The 22412-nt window shown below is 42.7% G+C and overlaps 1 protein-coding gene and 1 non-coding gene across 2 annotated transcripts in view; both read left to right on the top strand.

Moving 5' to 3' along the window:
- Positions 1-22412, top strand: part of LOC103382799 (ELKS/Rab6-interacting/CAST family member 1) — a 145658-nt gene that overhangs the window by 6268 nt on the left and 116978 nt on the right. Inside the window, exons 2-8 of the mRNA XM_008315718.3 lie at positions 4063-4933; positions 5440-5517; positions 5939-6094; positions 18719-18975; positions 19062-19233; positions 20959-21033; positions 21962-22117. Coding sequence (XP_008313940.1) covers positions 4430-4933; positions 5440-5517; positions 5939-6094; positions 18719-18975; positions 19062-19233; positions 20959-21033; positions 21962-22117 — 1398 coding nt within the window. The 5' untranslated portion in view covers positions 4063-4429. The remainder of the gene's footprint in view (positions 1-4062; positions 4934-5439; positions 5518-5938; positions 6095-18718; positions 18976-19061; positions 19234-20958; positions 21034-21961; positions 22118-22412) is intronic.
- Positions 11943-12024, top strand: trnal-uag (transfer RNA leucine (anticodon UAG)). The gene has a single exon. It is a non-coding gene; the product is annotated as a tRNA-Leu (tRNA).

The following is a 22412-nucleotide window of genomic DNA, read 5'->3' as shown; positions in this document are numbered from 1 at the left end:
AGACGCCTGAGAGCCGAGCAGGTGAGAATGAAGGGGGATTAGCTGCTAAAGTGCTAAATATTTCCCTCAGGATTTACCACAGACCATGAGTGAGTGAGTGTGAAAGAACGGCCGGGAGTCGAACATATCTGATGGACTACAGGTTACACGCTGCTAAATTAGTAGTGCTAATGACCCCGACTCATACTATACTCATGTCTTCTGTCTGCTGTATGTACAGCCTGTACTACATGTACAGCCAGTACTGCATGTACAGTCAGTACTAGTACACATGGACTAGTACTTGGCATTCAGCCACAGAGCATGTCTTGGTAGCCCTGTGTGATATTCTAGGATTTTATGAGGCCAAAGACAACATGGTGTGTGTGAGGAGGGATTGTGGAGACAAACAGTGCAGAAAGGCAGAGGACAACACAGACACACACACACACACACACACAAGGAGCTTCTGTACTGGTGTTTCCTACAAAATGTGTTGGAGAAAAATGTGCTGACGTCACCTGTAGGTAACGGAGTTTTAAAGTGGCGTTTTGTGGTCATTGTAAAGGGCATGAAACGCAAACCTCGTTTGAGTGTTTGATTATAAGGTGTTGAATTTGGTGCTGGAGTTTAAAGATAACGTAAGACAGTTTGGACAACGTCTTGATCTCTGGGTTGGTCAGCTGTAGACTTACATCCAATCGTGGGCCGGATTCAGCTTGCAGTCTGCCAGTTTTTTTTTTTCTATGTAGTCCACATCATTCTGCCTATGTGTTAAAATGCCGTATTTTTTAATGATTAACTTCACGTAATCAATATGTCAATTTTGCGCCAACTATGTGTTTGTTTGGTTTTTTTTTTTACCATTTCTTGTTCATGTTATCAGTCAACAGGTCAGAGTGTTGAGTTTGAGTTTGTATGTAAAATATGACGACATGTTTGGCATTTAGGTGAACATGCAGCTGATGCAATGTGACAACTGACATAAAGTTTGATTTCTGACCTCAATAGCTTTTTTTTATCAGATCCGACTACAGTCGGTACAATCTTCTGTTTTTTTTTTTAACTCTTGTCTGACTGGCTCTCAGCCTCAGCTGACCAAACTCCACCTGCCTGACATTTCCAAGGTCAGGTGACTTTTGTAGACTTTTAGACTTGGAAATGGATCTTCCACAGTCACGTTCTAGTGTTTGCTGAATCTTGTGATTCCCAGTGCGTCAGACCGTCTGTTTGTTCTCAGTGTTTGTTTTTTTTTTTTTTTTTAACGTCTATTTTTGGAACTAACAGGAAAAATAATTCCTTCAGTATCTTCCCCTGTAAGATCTAGTTGAAAGTGCAGATTTTCACACAGATGAAAGGCTCAAGGTTATTGTTATTTGTTTCGGACTCTCCACGCTGCCCCCCCCCCCCCCCCCCCCCCTCCTCCTCCACCAATAAATCCTGACCCTGTGGGACGCTCTGCTGGTTTATTCATGTGACCCTTAGACTTGGACTGTAGGAAACAGAAAGAGGGAGTGTGTCGTGGTTTCCATCTGCTCTCCGTAGCCAATCACAACAAAAAGACGTGTTTGTGATAAACGGAGGACCTGTCTCACGGTTCATGTCCAGCCCTGTGGAGAGGCTCTCAGTTCATGATACGCTGCTCTGAGCCATGGCTCAGCAGCAGATAAATGACTTCCCTCTGTGTGTGTTTGCATAAACACTGGTATTACAGGGAGATTAAGTGGATACATTTAAAAGCACACCAAAAAAAAAGAAGGCCTGACCCTGGAAACATGACATGAATGATCGTGTTGTGATTGTTGCAGTGAGGTCACAGAAGAGAGTTTGTAATTCTCCGCTGGGGAAAATAAAACATGAGTGGAGTAGATGACCTTTTTTTTCTCTACTGACTTCTTCAGAGATGCCTTCGAGCAAGGCTTTTAATCCTACGACCGCTCAACAGAGGGAGGTCATGACCTCATAAGAGCCGTAAGTGTGGTTGTTAAATGCTTGACAAAGGCCACGGAAAGAATCCAGAAAGAGAGTTTTTGTATTATTCATGATGTAATTTAGAACATTAGCGCACCCTAGCTGTTATTCTGAGTTATTCATTTGTCTGTAATTTGCCACTGATTTCCAGATATATCTGTCATAGAGTTTTCTGGTTTGAGCCATCAGTCTTGAACTCTTCTTTTCTTTTCTCTTCTTTTTCAAGTTCAGACTTGGAAAAATACATTATTCTCCTAAAGACGCACATAAAGCAAATATATTTAAAAAAAAAGAAATTTACTTAGTAAAAAACAACGGTAGAAACCAAGAAAACTTAGTGTCCAAAGGTGATGCATGATCTTCATCATTTTTGTCACATTTGGCAAAATTAAGACTCTTGTTCAAGGAAGGGAGTGGAATATGACTCCAAAGAACCCCATCCCCACAAGACTGATCCCAAAAATCTTGATGATGTGATGTTCTGTGCCAGAAGACAAGTATTAAAAGAAAAATTCTCAGTGATATCTGAAAAACTTTTCTGAAATCTGTTATAAACTACCCAAAACAAATGTAACAAGTTGTTTAGCAAAATTAGCACAAAAAAGTTTTGTTCTACGTATTCTAAATAGATATATAAAAATATCTATATTTCCTCTTCTAACTAATGATTGTGTCTCCTCCTGTAGATTACAGAGCTCAGTAAGTTAAGGGGAGGGGAGGGGGAGGATATGCTATCACTTAAGCTGGCTTCAAATGAAGCATTATGACATGATTACTCAGAGCCAGGGCTGCAGCTGATGTGTGCTCGTCTGTGGTCGTGTGCTGTTTGAATATGGATTCATTTATTTGCGTTCTGCGTCGTTCACGTTTTGTCCCAGCTGTGTGTACTGTGTAAGCGTGTTGTACTGTGAGTGGCTGGGTGAAAGAGGGAGCGATCCGACCGCTTTCTGTCCAGGTGTGCTTCTTTTGGCCCTGAAGGCAGCAAATGGGGCGAACAGATGGTCCGTGCTGCATTCGAGTGTCTGTTTCTGGCTGTCAGTGAGATCTTTGCTGGCCAAAGATCTAAGTGTGGCAGCACATCAGCCGGAAAGATTAACTAAGTTAGAGGTCGTCGCAGTGAGGCGTCTGAAAAACAAGGGCGGAAAGATCAGAGAGAAGGAGGGTTCACTGGCCGCGTCGACATTTACTACTGAAGTTAACAGGTTTCAAGATGCTGCATGTTGACGTTACATAACAACAGATGTGTTAACGTTGTAGAGCGTGGAGTTGAATTATATCCCTGAAAGAAGCATTTTTTGTTATGCATTTTTATTTAAAAAGTACTGTTACCTGAATCTGAAATCTTTGGTTTGAAACCACTTTAAGGTCCTTTGTTATAGCAGCACTTTCTTAACGCAGTAATGGCAAAAACATTACTTACAAATCACAAGCCTAACATTACATTTAATTTGTTTTAGAAACACAATTTAGCCTTAGAGTCCAGAGCCATGAATGCAGTCATTTTGATTAATGATTAATGTTTGGCGTTGTCATTTTTTAATGTGTATTTGGAGCCAGTGAGCAACAGACGTTCAAAATAATTATTTAAAGCATTAATAATTAATTCCCGTATTCTCCAGACTATGAGTCGCTCCGGAGTATCAGTCGCACCAGCCAAAGGATGAAAAAGTGTGCAACTTACAGGAGAAGCAGACACTGGTACACAAGCCTAGAGTGCCCTCTAGCGGCTGTCAGTGTGAAAATAACGAACATGTGAAATTATATATTTTAATATATAAGTCGCACCTAAGTATAAGTCGCAAACCCAGTCAAAGGATGAAAAAAAAAGTGTGACTTATAGTCAGGAAAATACGGTACATTTTAATGACTTGGATAATAATAATAATTATCAGTTTGTTGTATGATTGACTGTTGTTCATATATTTGATTGTGTCTGATATAAACAGAGTGTGATTCTGTTATGGTATAAATGTGGTGTAAATAATACTTTGAAGCCACAATAGCCAGCATAGATTATAAATATAACACATGAAAAGCCGTGGTCTGTGGTTGGTTGTACATACTTGGTGCATCATGTGTTTGAACTAAATCTCTTTATCGTTGTCTCTGTAGGTGATCCCACCAGGACTTTAGTGGATTCACTGGCTCGGTGTACTCAGAGGGAGGCTCCACTTCGTGCTGCTTTTCTTACAAAGCCCATGGATTTTAATGAGAATTTCCGAGAAGCCTTGATCACAGCCGAATCAATGAGTTTTGCCAGGAGTTTTGAAGTTTAGTACAAAATCCCATTTAGTGCTTATTTAAAGCACATTTTAATTTCACCAACCCCAAATCTGTTTTTATTTCCTCTCGGAGCATCAGCTGACATTTTGGATTATTATTATTTTTTTCTGTCCTGCACTTTCTTTTTTTTTAATAAAATTAAATTAATCACTTGACCCAGATACTTTCTGCAGAATAAACCACGTATTGTGCCACCATGTATGGAAGTTCACGTTCCATCTCAAAGCTGGATGTGGTCGGATCAAATGGAAACGGGTCAGTGTCTAACAGCCCCGGACGTTCGCCACGCCTCCCTCGCTCCCCACGCCTTGGCCACAGAAGAAACAGCAGCAGCTCCACGGGGGGACTAACGGGCTCCGGTAAAACCCTGTCCATGGAGAATATCCAGTCTATCAACGCTGCCTACGCCACGGGCGGTCCCATGTACTTCTCAGACACAGCTGAAGACCCAGTCGGGATCGGGAGCCTGAGCAGCGGGCTGAATCCCTCTCTGCCTAAAACCACCATGACTTTGGGCTGGACCGGGGCCAGGGTTCCATATGGTGTCAGGTCTGCAGTCATGGGCAGCAGTCCGAACATAAACACAGGAGGAGTCGGCAGCGCAGGTGGAGCAGACATGCCCTCTGATGCTATAGCGTTTGGAGGAGAGCTGCAGAGCCAGCCTCCACAGGCCGCTACTGTTCCTCACTCCATGAGACAGGTGAGGCACAGCTGTGGGTTTTCTTGATGCTCGTGCACTGTAAGGCTGAGGTTGGCCATCTGTGCACTGGAGGCTGAATCATTTTCTCTGAATAGTACGAAAATAAAATCAAACCTGTATTTAAATTCAATGTTAGATCAAATTTTACACCAAATATTTTTGAGTTGCAAAGGTGATATTCAGAATACCAAATTTGCTGTTATTATCCACAAAAAAACAAAACAAAAAGCAACACTTTGATATTCCGGTGTTTTCCACCGTCTAGCTTAACGGTGTGTGTGTCATCCTTTATTAATCAAGCCATCAGTGTGTGACCCTAATTATCATGAAAATATTAAATTAACTTCTAAATATGATCCTGATGAAAATCACGTTTTTGTGTTTTTTCAGCCACAGTAACTTCAACGGAACAAACAAATCCTCTGTTTTTATTTATTTATTTTTTTGTCAGTTCAGACCTGCATTTCTATTCCGGTTGTGTTTTTTATGTTTGTGTTTGTGACCAGGTGAGAGACGGCGCCATGTCTGACCTACAGACGCAACTGAGAGAAGTGCTGAGAGAGAACGAACTCCTACGTAGAGAAGTAAGGAGGCTTGGTTCACTAACAGTTCTGGTGTGAGTGTGAGCTGGTGGAGTGTTGTTCCAGAAACCTCCTTTCTATTCACAATCTCACACTTTTCCCATCAAATACTTAATCAACATGTTTTACTTGTTACTTCAGGTCTTTTAGGATAACTGACTCTCTTATATAGCACAAAAAGGCATTTAATTCATGCAGGTGGTTAGCCACTAGCCTGATGTAAAATAACCAAAGTATCATAGTTCGCTTTTTCGATGTCGAAATGGACCAGGTGTTGACTGCTGTCTTTAATATGGCTTTACAATACAACAGTCCATAATGGGCAGAAGGAAACCAGTGAGTTGGTTAAAGGATTTGACATAATTATTGAGGTTCACTAACTGATGGATCAATTTTACATATTGGATTTGTTTTTTTTTGGTAGCTCGAAGCCAAAGAGTCCAAACTGAGCTCATCCATGAACTCCATCAAGACCTTCTGGAGCCCTGAGTTGAAGAAGGAGAGGGCCCTCAGGAAGGACGAAGCCACAAAGATGGCCGTCTGGAAGGAACAGTACAAGGTGGTGCAGGAGGAAACTCAGGTAAAGAAACGTCTCTGGTTTTCTGCCGTTTGTACCGTATGTGTCTGCAGTGACGTAGAGTTTTCTGCTGCTGCTGGGGGAAAGTTGGGTTTGTACAAAATATTTAGTGGAGCTGTCGATCATGCACAGTGTTACTGCTTCAAACTGCGTCTCAACTATGAAAAACCATGGGTTTGTTTTCTTTTGAATGATTTGAACCATTTGTCAGCTGTGTGGCTGGTGGTGTCGATGACTTTCCCGGTGGTTTCCTCTGACTGTTCTGCTGCAGCCGATCTGACAGGTAAAACGGTTAAACCTGTCTGCTGATTTGGGAGGTCCAAGCTGTCTTCTCTGTCCAGAAGCCATCTGGATGAGTCGGAGTAGCAGCTAGTCTGGCAGGAGGCTGGGATGTTATGCAAGAGATACACAAGCACACACACACACACACACCCATAAACACACACTGTTGCTCGCTGCCTCTCAGTGTTATGTTTCTGGTGCTGTCGTGGATCCGTGCACAAAGAACTCCTATGTACGGAGTTTTCTTTCTTTTTTGTGGCATTTCAGACCTTTAATGTCTGCTTCATGGATTGTTGGGATTCAAAGTCATCTTTTCTGTAGACAAGAAATGAAGTTCAGTTTAAGGTTGAACTGCCCTGGTCTGTTGCTTGGTCATGGTGACATTTGCAACATGAGCAACAAAAATCACAGAACACGCCATGGGGAAAAGGTCAAAATCCGATTGGACAGATCTATGATGTCAGCCATGATATTGTGATTACAAAGGAACTGCCATAAAGAGAGAGCTGCAAACTGGGAGCAATGAGTTTGTTTATGTCCTTATTGTCTGGACGTTGGCTCTTCAGCGCTGCCGTTCTGCCCATAATGGTGTCGTAACCTGTAAACTGTTGACTTCTGATGTTGTCATGATGAAAACTAAAACCATAAAGACCACAGACGTGACATGTGATTTTTGTTATGTTGTTGTCATGGGACAAGGTTGCACTGCTGCTGTTGGCTGAAGCGTTGTGTCATTGTAGATGGTGTTTGTTTGTGCAGGCGTAGAGGCGTCATCAGTCAGTACAAAAAGGAAACAGTGTTATTGTGCTTTGTGGTGGCAAAACAACATTACATTACTGTCTTCTTCAACTGATGGACCATGACAACGTTGTGAAGCTGCTCTTGAGTGCCCTCCGCTGTATCATGCAGTTACTACATTAGACAGTTGGAGGTCTACTTAAACTAGGGTTTAACCGCAAAATCACAATTTTCCTCGAGGCCTTAAAGTAAACGGTATTGAATGATTGAATTTTCTTCATGGGCTGGTTGTTTCTGAGGTTTCTTAGAGAGGTTCACTTAACTCAAATGTCAAGGTGTATAAGAGGGATGAATTAGCACCTTATAAATCTGTCATGAGAAACTACACTGCCTAAACTGCACACACACTAACACACCCCTTTTTTGGGGTGTGTGTATTTTTTTTTGCACTTGTTGGGGCATGGAAGAATATTTCCTTTATTGTCTGTGTTTTCTTATTCACTGATTTTGCCGTCTGTCCTCCAGACGAATCACTGCCTTTTAATCTGTGCCAACCTCTCATTTTTTCCCACTTCCCCTCTTATATATTATTATCCTGTCATTTTTCTCTTTGTCACATGACCTCCTTTTTCTCACCCCCTCTGTCCCTTCACTCCATCTTTTTACCCACTCTGCCTTTCTTTTTCTATTCCTGTCATCACGCTCTGAGTCAGCTCTCACTTTCTCTCTCTCTCTCTCTCTCTCTTTTCTCCCTTCTTCCTACATTCTTTCCTCCCCCTTTTGCCTTTTGCCTTTTGCCAATGTCGAAGGGTTGTAAATTGAATTAAGTCACCTCTCTGTATCTCTGATGGCCATGTGTGTGTGCACATATTTGCCCACCCAGCTCAGGAATGCACATGTCATATCCACATTCCCTCCTTCCTCCTCCCACCTTCTTCCTCACTTATTCACCTCCTCCTTCGCGGTGTGCCCACTATCTTCCGCAAGACTCTGTTTTTATCTCTGTCTCCCACATGCATGACTTTTTTTTTTTCGAAGGCCAAATATAAAAAGTGGACATACTGTAATGTTGTACTTTTTTAGAGGCAGACCTAGAAGAGGTCGCTGACCTCCTCAGACCTTTTCATTCTGGACCTGTGCTGTTGAAGTTATTATTCACATGAGGAAATTCAGTTTTTGGTCATAGAGATGTTTGAAGAAGAAAGAAATCAACATTTGACTCAAGGAACACTGTTGTCTTGGTAAAACAAATGTCATGATTTTGTTGGAATGTGTAGGAAGTGCTGTTTTTAGAAAAGTTTAATGAGAAGTTTAAAGTCCAAAACAGAACAGAAGAAATTCTTGTCTGAGCTCAGAACAACAGAAGAAGACAGGGGTGTGTACTGGCAGGACTCTGCCGATACCATAGGTACGGTACACAACCTGTTCTGTAATATCAGCTGTCATTAGCTTAACATGAAAAAAAGAGAAATAAATAGTATGAATGCAAAAAAAAAATCACCATAAATATTTGCAAGGTAATTGTTAAAAAAATCAATACAGTTCTGTAGAATATCGATACGAAATACTGCGATATATTAGCGACTCTTTTCTTACACACCTAGGAGATCAGATCTGAAGAAAGGGCCGAGATTCCTCTGAAAAACTGTAGATCCAGAGAGTGACACTGACTGTGTCTCTGAAAACAAACGCCATTAAACAGATCAATTTCAAAATGTCCATTTAAATGAACTTGATTTAAAAATAATAATAAAAAAACAATCTAAAAGTGTTGTAATTCCAGTGAGGGAACGGCTGTTTCTCATGGCTGTCAGGCATTTTGAATATGCCCCGGCCCCGCTGACCTTTAAATGATCTTTCTGTGCCTCTGTGCTGCCAGCTGCCTTTGCTTGTTCCACCACCCACATCCAGTCATGTGCCCTCGTCACTCCTCTAACCGTTGTCATGAGCCTTTCCAGCTCTTCCTGGTTTGTCTCTTCTTCTATCTTGTCCTCCCCCTCTCTCCTCACCCCCCCACCTCGACCTTGACAGCTCCGCCAACAGGGACACACTGGTGTTGAACACAGCCACTGACCACAGATGTCCCCTCGGTCCCTCCTCACACCGTGGCCCGCGTCTCTCCTTTGTCACCCTCTGTGTCCACTCCTTCACTTCAGTTTCTCTAAGTGAGCGTGTCAGACAATTTGTTGCACTTCTTTGATCACAGCAGGTGAAATCAGTGCAGGAGGAAAGTGAAGTGAGAAGATGAAGGAATGTCAGGAATGTCTATGGAAAACTTCACTCTTTTTTTCTTTTCTTCTCTAACACAAACTAACACATCCATCCATTATCACTGCTGTCAAGTTCTTATTTCAACTAAAACAAATTAATTACATTAGCTGTAGCTGAATATTATTCACTTAATTATTAAAGTTACACTGTAATTATTATAAAACACGTTATGATTTACATTGAGGAAAAATGTCACATTTGAGGTATTTTTTCTTTCTGTAAATAAGAAATAAAACTTGTTTTTAGAGAGTGTGTTTTTGTACCACCTCTGGTCGGTCACTGCAGTGAATTATAGTAGAGAACAATAACAACTGTGTGTGCGTGTGTGTTTGTCAGGCTGTTTGTGGTCCACTGTACTTCAGGAAGAACACGTGACATCAGAATCATTGTGTAGTAACTGACAATGTGTGACTGTGTTTGTGTTTGAGAAGATAAAAAAAAAACAACTGTTGGATGAGAGTAACGATCATTTTGAACGCTGCAGTTGTGGTTCCTGTCGATGGTTCCCTGCATTCACTCATTGTGTGTTCAGATGAGCACGTGTGTGTGTTATTGGATGTACAGTATGTGGATGCGTGCGTAGAAGAGGTCAGATCTGCAGGGCAGCTTCCATTTCTATTTTTATCAAGCAGCGTATCTTTTATTATTCACGTTCCACAGTTTGTCGCATGGAAAAACAATCCTGTGATTTGATGTGGGAAACGTGTGTGTGTGTTAGACTGGGCATGTGTGCTCAGCAATGATGAAATTCCCTCAGCTCTGTAAAGTACAATTTTGAATTACATATAATTTGGAATTTTATTCTTGATATTTTTCCCTTTGAATAATCATAATAATCATCTGGATTCATCACAAAACATCAACTTCAGAAAGATCAGAAATCAATATTTAGAGTTGAACCATCTTGATTAATCATGATTCATTTCAACTAAGGTTTTTATGGTCATGATTAATTGTGAAGCTGTGATCAACCAGAATAAAACCCACAGACTGTGCTACAAAAAAAGTAAAAAACATCAAGTTCTATAGTCTTTTATAAACTCTTTTACTGACTATTCAGTAGTTATTACATCTGTTTAGTGCGAGAAAATGATTAACAAACATGCGCTAGCTAACTTCATGCTAGCCTGAGGAGCTGAGCAGCTTAATAACTGGCACAAACCGCCAGATCTACGCAGATTATGATGTCACAAAAGTCGCAGCAGTCACACGAGGTGTGTTCAGGTACCACAGGAATCCGACGGTTGCTGCGGTTTACACGTTGGACACCACAGGAATCTGACGGTTGCTGCGGTTTACACGTTGGACGGTTTCTTATCTTCCCTCCAATTTTATGAGCCCCCTCCAGCACTTATCCAGCCTTTAGAGTGAACACTACTCATCGTATTGTTTTTCTCTTTCTTTATTATCTGTTTTTGCTTAAAGCGTCAAACCCACTAAAAACAAAAGAGCGGCGCCAGTTTCCCAGGCCTCTACCTTATTGTATTTTCCACCTTTTCTACAGGTAACGACCTTCAGGTAATGTGTATAATGATACCAGAAACCTCATCTGTGCAGTCGCTGCCATCGAATACTTCAAACAAAGATGCCAGAGCGATGTCACAGCTCCTTTACTCACTTTTATACACTTCATTTACTGGAGGAGAATCTTTGGATCAGCGTGCTCGCCGAGTGACTAAAGGCGTATAATCACCGCTCAGCACTTAACGTTATTACACCTGGCTCCAAGTCCAGACTCTTACATTTCTATACTGTACTGCTTAGGAGTGAAGGTTTTGGAGTAGATGGGTTTGAATCCAGCAGCGAAGGATGCAGCCAGTCGTTCTCCCATGAGAGATTTCAATTTTCTGTATGGCAAAAAAAAAAGTGTTGCCAATGAGAAGTTTAGTTCCAGCTGGCTCCACAAATGCTTCGCATGGCAATCCATAGACTGGAAGAGAAAGAAGCTGGAAGAAAAAGGAGGGTGTGTGAGTGTGTGTGTGTGTGTGTGTGGGGGGGGGGGGGGGGGGGGGGGAGTTGGAGAAGATGGATTAAGACGTAACGCTGTAGTAAAATGTAAGCAGGAGAATGAAGGAGCAGATCGGTAGCAGAGGGGATAGATCAAAGCCGGGGATGTGTGCCAGGAGCAGAAGGAGTAAAAGAGGAGGTGATGAATGGACAGAGGAGCTTAGCTGAGCTAAAAAAAAAGAAAAGAAAAAAGAACCCAATGAAATGTAGAGGGATGGAAAGACTGATAGATGGAGAGGAATGTAGAAAGACGAGGAGGGCGGATGAACAGACAGAACTGATGAAGCTGATGTAGTGGAGAGAGAGAGAGAGAGAGAGAGAGAGAGAGAGAGGGAAAAATGTAGCAGCTTCAGGTTGAATTACAGACACAATCAAACCACTCACAGACACTGTTGACTTTAGGATGAAGGTTCTGCTCAACCTGATGTAACTGTCTCCTCTGTTAGGTCCTAACAGGATGTTGTGGCAAAATGGTCCAAAAATCTTTTTGCGGCGTCATCGCAGTGACGAGACAAAACCCTGAGGAAAAAGATTTACTGATGTGATCTGAAGTGGTAGCGTGGCCGAGCGGTCTAAGGCGCTGGATTTAGGCTCCAGTCATTTCGATGGCGTGGGTTCGAATCCCACCGCTGCCAATGATTTTGTCGGTTCCATAGTGTAGCGGTTAGTTTACCTGCCTCGGAAGCAGAGAGTCCTGGGTTCCGTTTCCACAGGATCCCAAGGCTTGGCGCTTGCTGCTGCTCACACCACCATTTCCCAAATATGGTATCAATATAGTACAAATTCATTTTCTTTTTTTTAAAGACTAGGAGAGAAAAAAAACAATAAAATAAAATGCTGAGCAGACACATGTGCAGACCCACACCCAGGTATTTGGTCAATACCCATTCCTCAGGAATCTCACTCCAGATCCAGCTCCACATCAACTCCTCCTGATGTGATGATGCAGGTCAGACTGTGGGGTCACGGGGTCTGGAACCAACAACACAGCAGCTCAGAAATCACTCACTGCTTTGTTACAGACGGAAATCAAAGATATTGAACCGTCTCCACTTTAACGGCTGTTTTTGTCTACAATCACGCAGCACAACACACCAAAGCTGAGTAAAAAAACAGCCCCCAGTGGACAGAATAGGCACTACAGTTGTAATATTATTAATTTGTATATTAATACTGGTTTATTTTTTTACTTTTGAAAAGACCTGAAACTTTGACAAGAATTTTTTTCCAGCAAAATGACCTGAATGCCATTTGGGAAAAATCTCATATGAACAAACAATTAACTGTAACGATGATTGATTTATTAATTGACCAAGTTGATACTAAGTCAGTTTTTGGTTGATCAAAAAATATATATTTTTTATTTTTTTAAATCTAATTTTGCCAGTCGTGTCTACTCCATGTTTCCAAGAGTTCCATCATCTGCTCTCCTCTCTCTCTCTCTCTCTCTCACACACACACACACACAGACACACACTTTCCTTCCCTGACTCTGTTTTCCTGCTCACTGACTGTACATACATGAGTCCACGTTCATGTGTATGTGCGAGGAGGTGATGTTTTTTCCCTTCTATTTTTCCTATGCACCACAGTCATCTCCACGTGAGCGTGTGCATGTGTGTGTGTGTGTGCGTGTGTCCGTGTGTGTGTGTCCGTCCTAGGGAGGATGTTTTTCACACATGAATGGTTATCACTAACAGATGGTCCTCAAACCTGTGTGTTTGTTTAGTCAGGATGGAGAGATAGGTGAGAGGAGAAAGGAGAGTCAGAGACAGTGGGGGAGGAAGGGGCGTGGAGAGGAAGGGAGGACAGATGGAAAGGGAAGAAAAGGAGGGAAGTGAGCAGTGTTGAGAGTTTAAATAAAAAGAAGAAGAGGAGGAGGAGGAGGGAGGAGGAGGAGGAGGAGGTTTCCATGCTGGGAGTCTTATAAAAGCACGACTTCAGTGGAATACGAGGCAATATTTCCAACCTCTTCCTCTGTTACAAAGGCACAGTGTTCATCATCATCATCATCATCATCATCATGCTCTTCATCATCATTAACTGTGGAACAAACGTAAAAGAATTCCACAGAAAGAGTCCATTTTCAAGGCTCTTATTCTGTGACTTCCTTTTTTTTCTCCCCTCGCTCTCTCACTGACAGAGAGTGCCTGCGGTTTTACTGTGGTGACCATGACTTTCCATATAAGGAGCAGCCGTCTGGAAGAGTTGCTGAGGAATGAGGAGAATTACAGCGCAGTCACTCCCCCCTCTCCCTCTCCCTCTCCCCCCCCCTCCCTCTCCCTCTCTCTCTCCCTCTCCTGCTTCACTTTCTCCCCCCTCCCTCTCTCTCTCCCTCTCCCTCTCCCTCTCTCTCTCCCTCTCCTTCTCCCTCTCCCTCTCTCTCTCTCTCTCTCTCTCTCTCTCCCTCTCCCTCTCTCTCTCTCTCCCTCTCTCTCTCCCTCTCCTGCTTCACTTTCTTCCCTCTCCCTCTCTCTCTCCCTCTCCCTCTCTCTCTCTCTCTCTCTCTCTCCCTCTCTCTCTCCCTCTCCTGCTTCACTTTCTTCCCTCTCCCTCTCTAATTTCTGTCACTGTCAGAGTGTGTGACTGTGTAAATCAATGTGACGGCCGCTGATTTAAACCCTCTCTCCCTCTGTCTTTAAACCCTGCGCTGACACCGATGATGCAACTCAAAGGCACATGATCAGGGTCAGCGTTAGTTCTTGTCTTTTTCCACCACATCTGATGCTGTTTTCTTCCATTTTTTTTTTTTTTGAAAGAACCAACTGATCTTTCCTCGTTTTCTTCCATTTTTTTTTTTTGAAAGAACCAACTGATTTTCACTTGTTCAACATCAGCTCCTCTTGTCTTCTCCATCCTTCTCCTCTGTCTTCAGAGAAAACAGAGTGATGATAATCTGCCTGTTGTCTAATCACTGTGTGGGTGAAGCTTTCAAACTGCTCACGGACATTTGACACGTGCACAGGAACACGCATGCACACACACACACGTAGAGTGTTGCTCTTGTCTTTATGGAGGCATTAACGAGTGTTCATCGTGTGTGTGTGTGTGTGTGTGTGTTTGTGTTTTCTCATCACAGTGGGTCTACATGTGTAAATGTCACAGTGTGTGTGTCTGTGTGGAAGCAGCGTGACTCAACAGTATGAGCACACAGTGAGGGAGGGATGAGAAGAAGGAGTGATGATAATGGAGGGGTTGGTTAATAATGAGTGACAGATGGACAGTGACTTCAGGAGGAAGGATGATGGATGGAAAACCTCTCTCCTCTCCTCTCCTCTCCTCTCCTCTCTTCCTCTCCTCTCCTCTCTTCTCCTCCTCTCCTCTCCTCTCCTCCTCTCCTGTCCTCTCCTCTCCTGTCCTCTCCTCTTCTCCTCTCCTCTCCTCTCCTCTCCTCTTCTCCTCTCCTCTCCTCTCCTCTCCTCTTCTCCTCTCCTCTCCTCTCCTGTCCTGTCCTCTCCTCTCCTGTCCTCTCCTCTCCTGTCCTCTCCTCTTCTCCTCTCCTCTCCTCTCCTCTCCTCTCCTGTCCTCTCCTCTTCTCCTCTCCTCTCCTCTCCTGTCCTGTCCTCTCCTCTCCTCTCCTCCTCTCCCCTCCTCTCCTCTCCTCTCCTCTCCTCCCCTCCTGTCCTCTCCTCTCCTGTCCTGTCCTCTCCTCTCCTCTCCTCTTCTCCTCTCCTCTCCTCTCCTCTCCTGTCCTCTCCTCTCCTGTCCTCTCCTCTCCTGTCCTGTCCTCTCCTGTCCTGTCCTCTCCTCTCCTCTCCTCCTCTCCTCTCCTCTCTTCTCCTCTCCTGTCCTGTCCTGTCCTCTCCTCTCCTCTCAGTATCAATGTGTCTCTGTCTTTATATTGATGCTAACTTCTGATGCTAACACCTTTTTTGTGTTGAGTACAATTCATCTTTACATTCAGAGAAATGACGTGCTGATGTGAGGAAGCAGACGTTGTCAGTTAGTGATAAACAATTCTTTGGTTATAATTAAACTTTACTAAAAAGATCAAACTCTGTCACACATTTTTTTGCTGCACTGTTGAACATTTTCCTTTATTGTAGCTCAGGGAGTTTGTTGAAACCCGTGTGTGTGTACATACTTTGGATGCCTGTGTGTGTGTATGTGTGTGTTTCTGTTTTAAGTGATGATGAACCCCTCACTCCTCTGTGGAATCAGGAAGTGTTTGAAAGGATCAAAGGTGAAGGCGTTTGACTTTACTCAGCAAAAACCGAGAGGCAGGAAAAAAAAATCACTCGTATTCTGACTCTTTTTTATCTTTTATGCCTTTTTTCCAGTTGTGGAAAACAAACAAACTCAAACATTTTCGTCTCCTCGTTCCCTCCGTCCTCTTTATCGCTCTGCCTGTTTTGTTTTTCCTCCTGCTTTGCTGCTTTCCTTTCATTATTCACTCCTTCTTTTTCAGCTGCTCTGGCATTTCTCAGCTCCACATTCCAGCTGTGTGTGTGTGTGTTTGGGGAGGTGAAAGTGTGGTTTGGCGTGTGTGTGTGTGTGTGTGTGTGTGTGTTAGTGTTAGTAAAATCTTTATATTCTTCATGTGTGTTTTCCAAATATGTTGGCTCGTGTGTGCACTGACAAACTCACTGATGCCTGATGACGTTGTTGTTCATGACTGTGAGCTGAGTCTACATGTACAGTAGTAGGATTTTATTTTGATTTTTTTATTTACTGTATGTTCATCTTTCTCTCAGACAGAACAAAGTTGACTTTTGCCACAAACAAGAAAACAGAAACAGAAACAAAAGCACATTAAACATTAGAGAGTTTACGAGCAAAAAGTTCCCGATGAGAGAGAAAAAGCTGCACAATAAGAAAAACCAGAGCACAGATTTAAGCTTTTGTGCAAATTCTTGCATGTGTTCATCATTTGGGTGGATCAGCGTGTCTGCGTGTCTACGAGAGGAGTCACAGTTGGCATGGAGACAGATGGAGGGACCGCAAAGAGAACAGTTTAGAAACACAGACGGAAAGAAGGAAAACTGTCTTGGACTCTTCAGGAATGGCCTTTGACACGGAGCGAAACATCCTGACTTAACATCTTAACTCCATGAAGTCTTTTCTTTAGGTGCATCATCCTGAAGCCACTTTGATTACTGCTGTCACATAAAATGTAAAATCCTAGTCCTGTTACAGTAACTGTACTCTAAATAATAAACCTCATTAAGTGTCTCATCTCGTTTGGCGACGCTCACTTTATCAATAAACCACGTCAGCGGTCGTTTTGGCCTCTGTGTTTAACACCTCATAAAGTGCTTTGACTCCACTCATATATCTGCTGAAGTTGGCTTCACTTTGGTGAAAGGGAACCGTTGGCGATGCCCAGCAATTTCTTTTTATGTTCCTGTTAAATTATTCATTTTCCATGCATTACCACGATATTTGAAATAACTTATAAAAACACCTCTGATACCTCCTCCTCCTGATACCATGGTTCGCAACAGGTTCCGTTCAGGTTTTCAGAACAGGTTCTACATTAGTTCATCTCTTCGGATCCTGCAGGTTTTAGGACCTTCTTCTGCTGAGCCTGTAGCTGAGACATAACTTCAGACATTTCTATTGAATGTTCTTCCATTTTATTTAAATTAAAAAATTCTTCCTTCCTTATCGTTCCTTCTAATCTGACTGTTTGAGATTTTTCAGGTTTTTCTGTGATGGCGGTCGATTTACAGCTGGAGTTTTAGTTGAAGTCCGTTATTGTTCAAGGCTCTGGTGTCCGTCAGCACTGTTTATCCCCTGATGTCTCTTATCATGTGCTATAATGTAGCATTAATTAAGTTGACAGACCAGGCTAACAAGACTGTTCATAAACCTGCTGATCCTTCACTGAGAGCCGCTGCCAGTGTTTGTGTTTGTGTTAGAGTTTGATCCTGTATCTGCTGCTGGTTTTTGTCTTTTCTTCTTCTTTTTTTAAATTCTCCTTTACACCTAAAACAAAAAAACATCCGAGTCCATTTGTCTCTTTCCTTTCTCCTTTAATCTTGTGTTTCTTCTTGTCAGTGTTGATGTATGGCACAACACTAGGAGTGAGTTTAAGTTCCGTGCTCTCTTCTAAACTTCTCACTTTTTGTGTGCGTTTCATGCTTCTCTTGTTCTTTGAATTCAAGCCTGTAAAGCGATTCAAATTTGATTAATCACAGTGTTTGTTATTAGTCCTGGTTAATCATAGTTAATTGAAATAAAATAACATTAAATAATATAGTAAAACAGATATATATTTGCAAAAACTAATTTTCCCAGTTAACCTGTGAATATTTGTAGTACTGGGTTAGGGTTAGGGTAATGCTCTGTGACTTCTTCTCTGCTCAGGTGGTCTAACATGTGGTCTAACATGTGGTCTAACATGTGGTCTAACATGTGGTCTAACATGTGGTCTAACATGTGGTCTAACATGTGGTCTAACATGTGGTCTAACATGTGGTCCATGTGACCTGGCATGAAAGATCGCAGGGACATTGAACACACACAGAAGTTCATGTATTACTGCTGTGTGACTCAGCCATAGACACGACACTGTGTCTTCAGCCATGATGGAAATGGTAAAGATGACGAATGGGATGTTGACAGGAGTGAAGACACTTACATCACACATGAACCAGCCACTCAAATCTTTGGATTGTGACCAATAGAAACAAGGGAATTTGAAGTAAATGTTCATGCTGATCTCATGACTTTCACTTCTGTGGATCAGTCTGGTCTCCTTCATCTCTTCATAGTAATTCCATGACTACAGTATATGTTGTTAAAGGTCTTACCACGTCTTGGTTTTATAATGCAAGGAGCAAATAATCAAAATTTAGAAGAAGGAAAATTAGGATTGTTCTCAACCTCTGATCTTATATTGATTGGCAGTGAAAGATGTTTTATTTTGAAAAATGAAAGGATTCTGTCTCCATAACAAACCTCCATTATTGGTCAATTCTGGTGTTATTGATCAACCACGGCTGGTTTGTGATTATGGTCTGATTTTAAACCCTATCACATAAAAACTTTGATTTTGGTCTGTATAACATTTGCTCAGTTCTGTGATATGTTCTTCTTGTTCTGTTGAGATTTAAAAAAAAATCATGAAACATGTTTGTTCCGACTGACAGCAGCACTAATGCAGTTCAAACCCACGGGTGACACTGTACGATCATTTACAGTCAAGTCGCTTCAGTGAACTGAACTTTGGTGAAACTCTGACGTTGCACTTTTTTTTTGTGGCGAAATGCACTTTGGTGAAACTCTGACGTTGCACTTTTTTTTTGTGGCGTTACTGTAATGTTCACACATTCTGATGCATCTAATAACTGACAGCCAAACTTCCCTCTCTGTCACACTTCACAGCATCTCCAGGGCACCATCCAGGCATTACAAGACGAGCTCCGAATCCAGCGGGATCTTAACCAGCTCTTCCAGTCCGATTACTCCGAGTCGGGGCTCCTGGGAAGTCACGGCCTCCCCCTTCAGGAAATGACAGAGGAGAACTTCCTGCGTCTCCACAGCGAATACGAGCGTCAGGTTAAAGAGCTCTTCCTCCTGAGGAAGACGGTGGAGGAGATGGAGCTGAGGATAGACACGCAGAAACACACTCTGAACGCCAGGTGAAGACAGAGACGGACAGGATAATGTTCCTGAACGCTGCGATGTTGCTATGGTTTTTAGAACAGTGTCCCTTTTCCTCCGCCAGGGATGAGTCAATAAAGAAGTTACTGGAAATGCTGCAGAGCAAAGGTCTGTCGTCAAGGGCAACCGAGGAGGACCACGAGCGCACCAGGCGTCTGGCTGATGCCGAGATGACCATCCACCAGCTGGAGGGTCTGCTGGAGCGCAAAGACAAGGAGATGTTACAGCTCAGAGAGGTGTGTGTTCGTGTCAGTCGCAGAAAAACCAGTCCCTGTGTGTGTGTGTGTGTGTCTTGGCGAAGCACTTTGGCGCTTTTATTGTTGCCTTGTAATTTACTTTTACTTTTTTTTTAAAATAGAAACTTGGGGGGGAAAAAACAAACACATATTTAAAATTCTTCAACAAGTAGTTTCTTTTTTTCCCTCTCTTTAACTTTTCCCTCCAGTTTTGGAAAGGCGTCTTCCTGTGTCATGTTAGACAACGACTCCATCTAGTGGTCGGATTTTGACTGTAACTGATGGAAGATTGATTTTGAGTGAATATTTTGTTCTGTTTTAAAATTCAAACATTACATTTGAGTGAAGTAAAAGTGACAAATATTTGGATGAAAAAAATACACTCAGTGTCACAGAAAGACAAAATTTAAAATATGTCCATGATTTCCAAATGTCCCATGCAGTGATACTTATTGTACAGCTGTAACTTCCACTTAGACAACACTGCATGAACTCATGACAATGAAACAATAAACTTTACTAGACTATAGATCCAATAAATATTTATTGTTTGTTAAAAAAACTCACAATAATCTCACAATATTCCTAATCCACGGTGGTGGAGTGGTTAGTGCTCTTGCCTTACAGCCATAACGTCACTAGTACAGTATGTGTGTGTACAGTATGTGTGTGTACAGTGTGTGTCCACATCATTCATACCCGTGCCTCTGGCCTCGTCCTTTCACTCTCCTGTATGTCCGTTGTCCTCCTTCTGGACTCGTGCGTTAGCCGTCTTTGTTGACCTCCTACTGTATGTCCACCACAGAGGAGCAGTGATGCATGGTCTGCTTTCATTCTCTCCCTCTCCCACTCTTTCTCCTTGTCCTATTTAGTGCCTTTTCTCCCCTACACCACTACACTCACTCTTCCTCACTGCGTCGTGATACGGAAAAACTACAACTTACTCTGTAGACCGAGGTTTTCTCACTTCTGGCGTACTACAGTGCCACAGTATTTTATTTTGGACTATGGCCATGGGATAACAGGACTTTCCTGTGTTTGGAGACTTGGATTTTTGTTAGATTCTTCCATATCCACGGTTTTATTGAGCGTAAAAAGACTTTGGTTCGAAGCTGTATTTGTTGAACTACTGTCACTTCATTCAGTCGTTAGCTCGGTTTTATTGAGCCTAAAAAAACTTTGGTTCGACTACTACTGTCACTTCATTCAGTCGTTAGCTTCTACGTTTGAAGGATGTGGGACGGTCAGATCGACCCGAGGAGGATCAGAGCTCAGAGAGGACATCGTCTCATCCCTCCGTCTCCCTCAATCCCAATCTCTCCTTCCTTCCCCGTTTCTCCTGCAGTTCCTATTCCACCTCCCTTTCACGTGTCTCCCCCCTTCCAGCCCTCTCCTCTCCATCCTTTCTCCCCTCCTCGTCACCCGTCACTCCGTTGGTCTTCCTCCTTTCCCGCTCCTTCCCCTCCTTCCCGTCACCACCCAGTCATCCTGTCCTCTTCTGGTTCTCCTCACTCTCCTTCCCACTCTTCCCTGCAGCCCCACTTCCCCGTTCCTCCTCCACGGCCCACACCTGCCATCCAGCCTTCACGGCATCACTATCCATCGGGTACTCTCACCTCCACCCCGGGGACAAGACCTTTTTCCACTTCACCTAATTACTCTCTCCATCCTTCTGTGTCTCTCTCCCCGTTTCCCTCTGAACATGGCGGTGTGTGTGTCCCTCAGGAGCTGCACAGGAGATACGAAGCAGCTCCAGAGTCGACGAAAACCAAGGCCCTTCAGACCGTCATCGAAATGAAGGCAAGTACTGATGGAACACTGTGGAGTCTTTGCTTAATTTTATAAAAATCCAGATGGACATGAGCATTTTGATCTGACTCTAAGATGAAGACTCTGTGCTTAAAAACATCCAGAAAGTCCAAAAGGTTGTTTGTGAATTTATAACAGAGAGAGAACATTAGAGAAGGACAATACCAGGGTCTGCAAATCATGTAAAAAAAAGCTTTAAGTTTGACCAGTTATTCATGTTTATCTTTGATTGATGTCTGAGGTTTGTTGTCCTCATGTTGTACTCATGTCCTCTGTACTGCTACAGTGGACGTGTCTCTGCATCTGTTATATTTGTGGCCATTTACACACAGGTTTTTTTCGCATCTGTTATAAGAACGCCTTGTATGCTAAAATGGCTCCCTCTGGTGGAGACTGTATAATTTAAAAAATGTAACATAATTAACTAAGAGTGGTGTATTTATGTATGAGCTTTTTTTTTAGAACAAAACAAGTTAACAGGCTACAAAGACTGGACTGTGGGGCAGTGGTGGCTGGAGGTTCGATTGCACCAGCTGTCAACATACCACTGAGGTGCTCTGAGCAAGGCACCGTCCCCACACACTGCTCCCACTGTTCACTTTGGGGATGGGTTAAAAACAGAGGTCACATTTGGTGGTGTGCAGTGGAGTGCTGTGTCACAATGACAAGGAGTTCACTTTAAAAACCACATCACTAATTTATACTGTAAACATCAAACACCACATCAGGTTTCTTCTAATAGCAGGAATTATTCTCTATTTCAAAAATATTATTATTCAGTCAATATGTTCAATGGTTCCCAGTGCAAAGAAAAAAAAAACAAATAAACAAAAGCTCTTCTTTTCTGAGGTTGAGGAAGACTTAGCTAGCCCTTTTCTCCCCACCCACATGTAACGCGGCTGTGTTGACGTCCTGTCAGGATGCAAAGATCAGCTCACTGGAGCGTGGCATGAGGGAGCTGGAGGAGGAAGTGAACATGCTCAAGTCCAACGGAGCTCTGAGCAGCGAGGAGAGGGAGGAGGAGATCAAACAGATGGAGGTGTACAGATCCCACTCCAAGTTCATGAAAAACAAGGTGACAGACACACACTAACACACACACACACACACATACATAGTAGCAGACATATCTGCTTGTCTCATCATATTTTTTTTTTTACCTCGTGCTGTAAAAGAATGGAGGGAATCTCAACCTTGCTGAAAAATAACTTGAATTCTCCCTCCTATAACTGACAGATATAGCTTTGGTGACTACACCTACACGCTGTTTCTGTGGGAGCCACACTCATTATAACAAACCAGCTCCTCTGTCATGAGTGAAGTATTGTTTAGAAATTCAGGATGTTTTTTTTTTCCTTTCCTTTTTGCCC

This window comes from Cynoglossus semilaevis, chromosome 8 (genome assembly GCF_000523025.1).
Source record: "Cynoglossus semilaevis isolate Cse_v1.0 chromosome 8, Cse_v1.0, whole genome shotgun sequence".
Lineage (NCBI taxonomy): Eukaryota > Metazoa > Chordata > Actinopteri > Pleuronectiformes > Cynoglossidae > Cynoglossus > Cynoglossus semilaevis.
The sequence above is the reverse complement of the archived record's forward strand: the minus strand, read 5'-3'. Positions and strand labels throughout refer to the sequence as shown.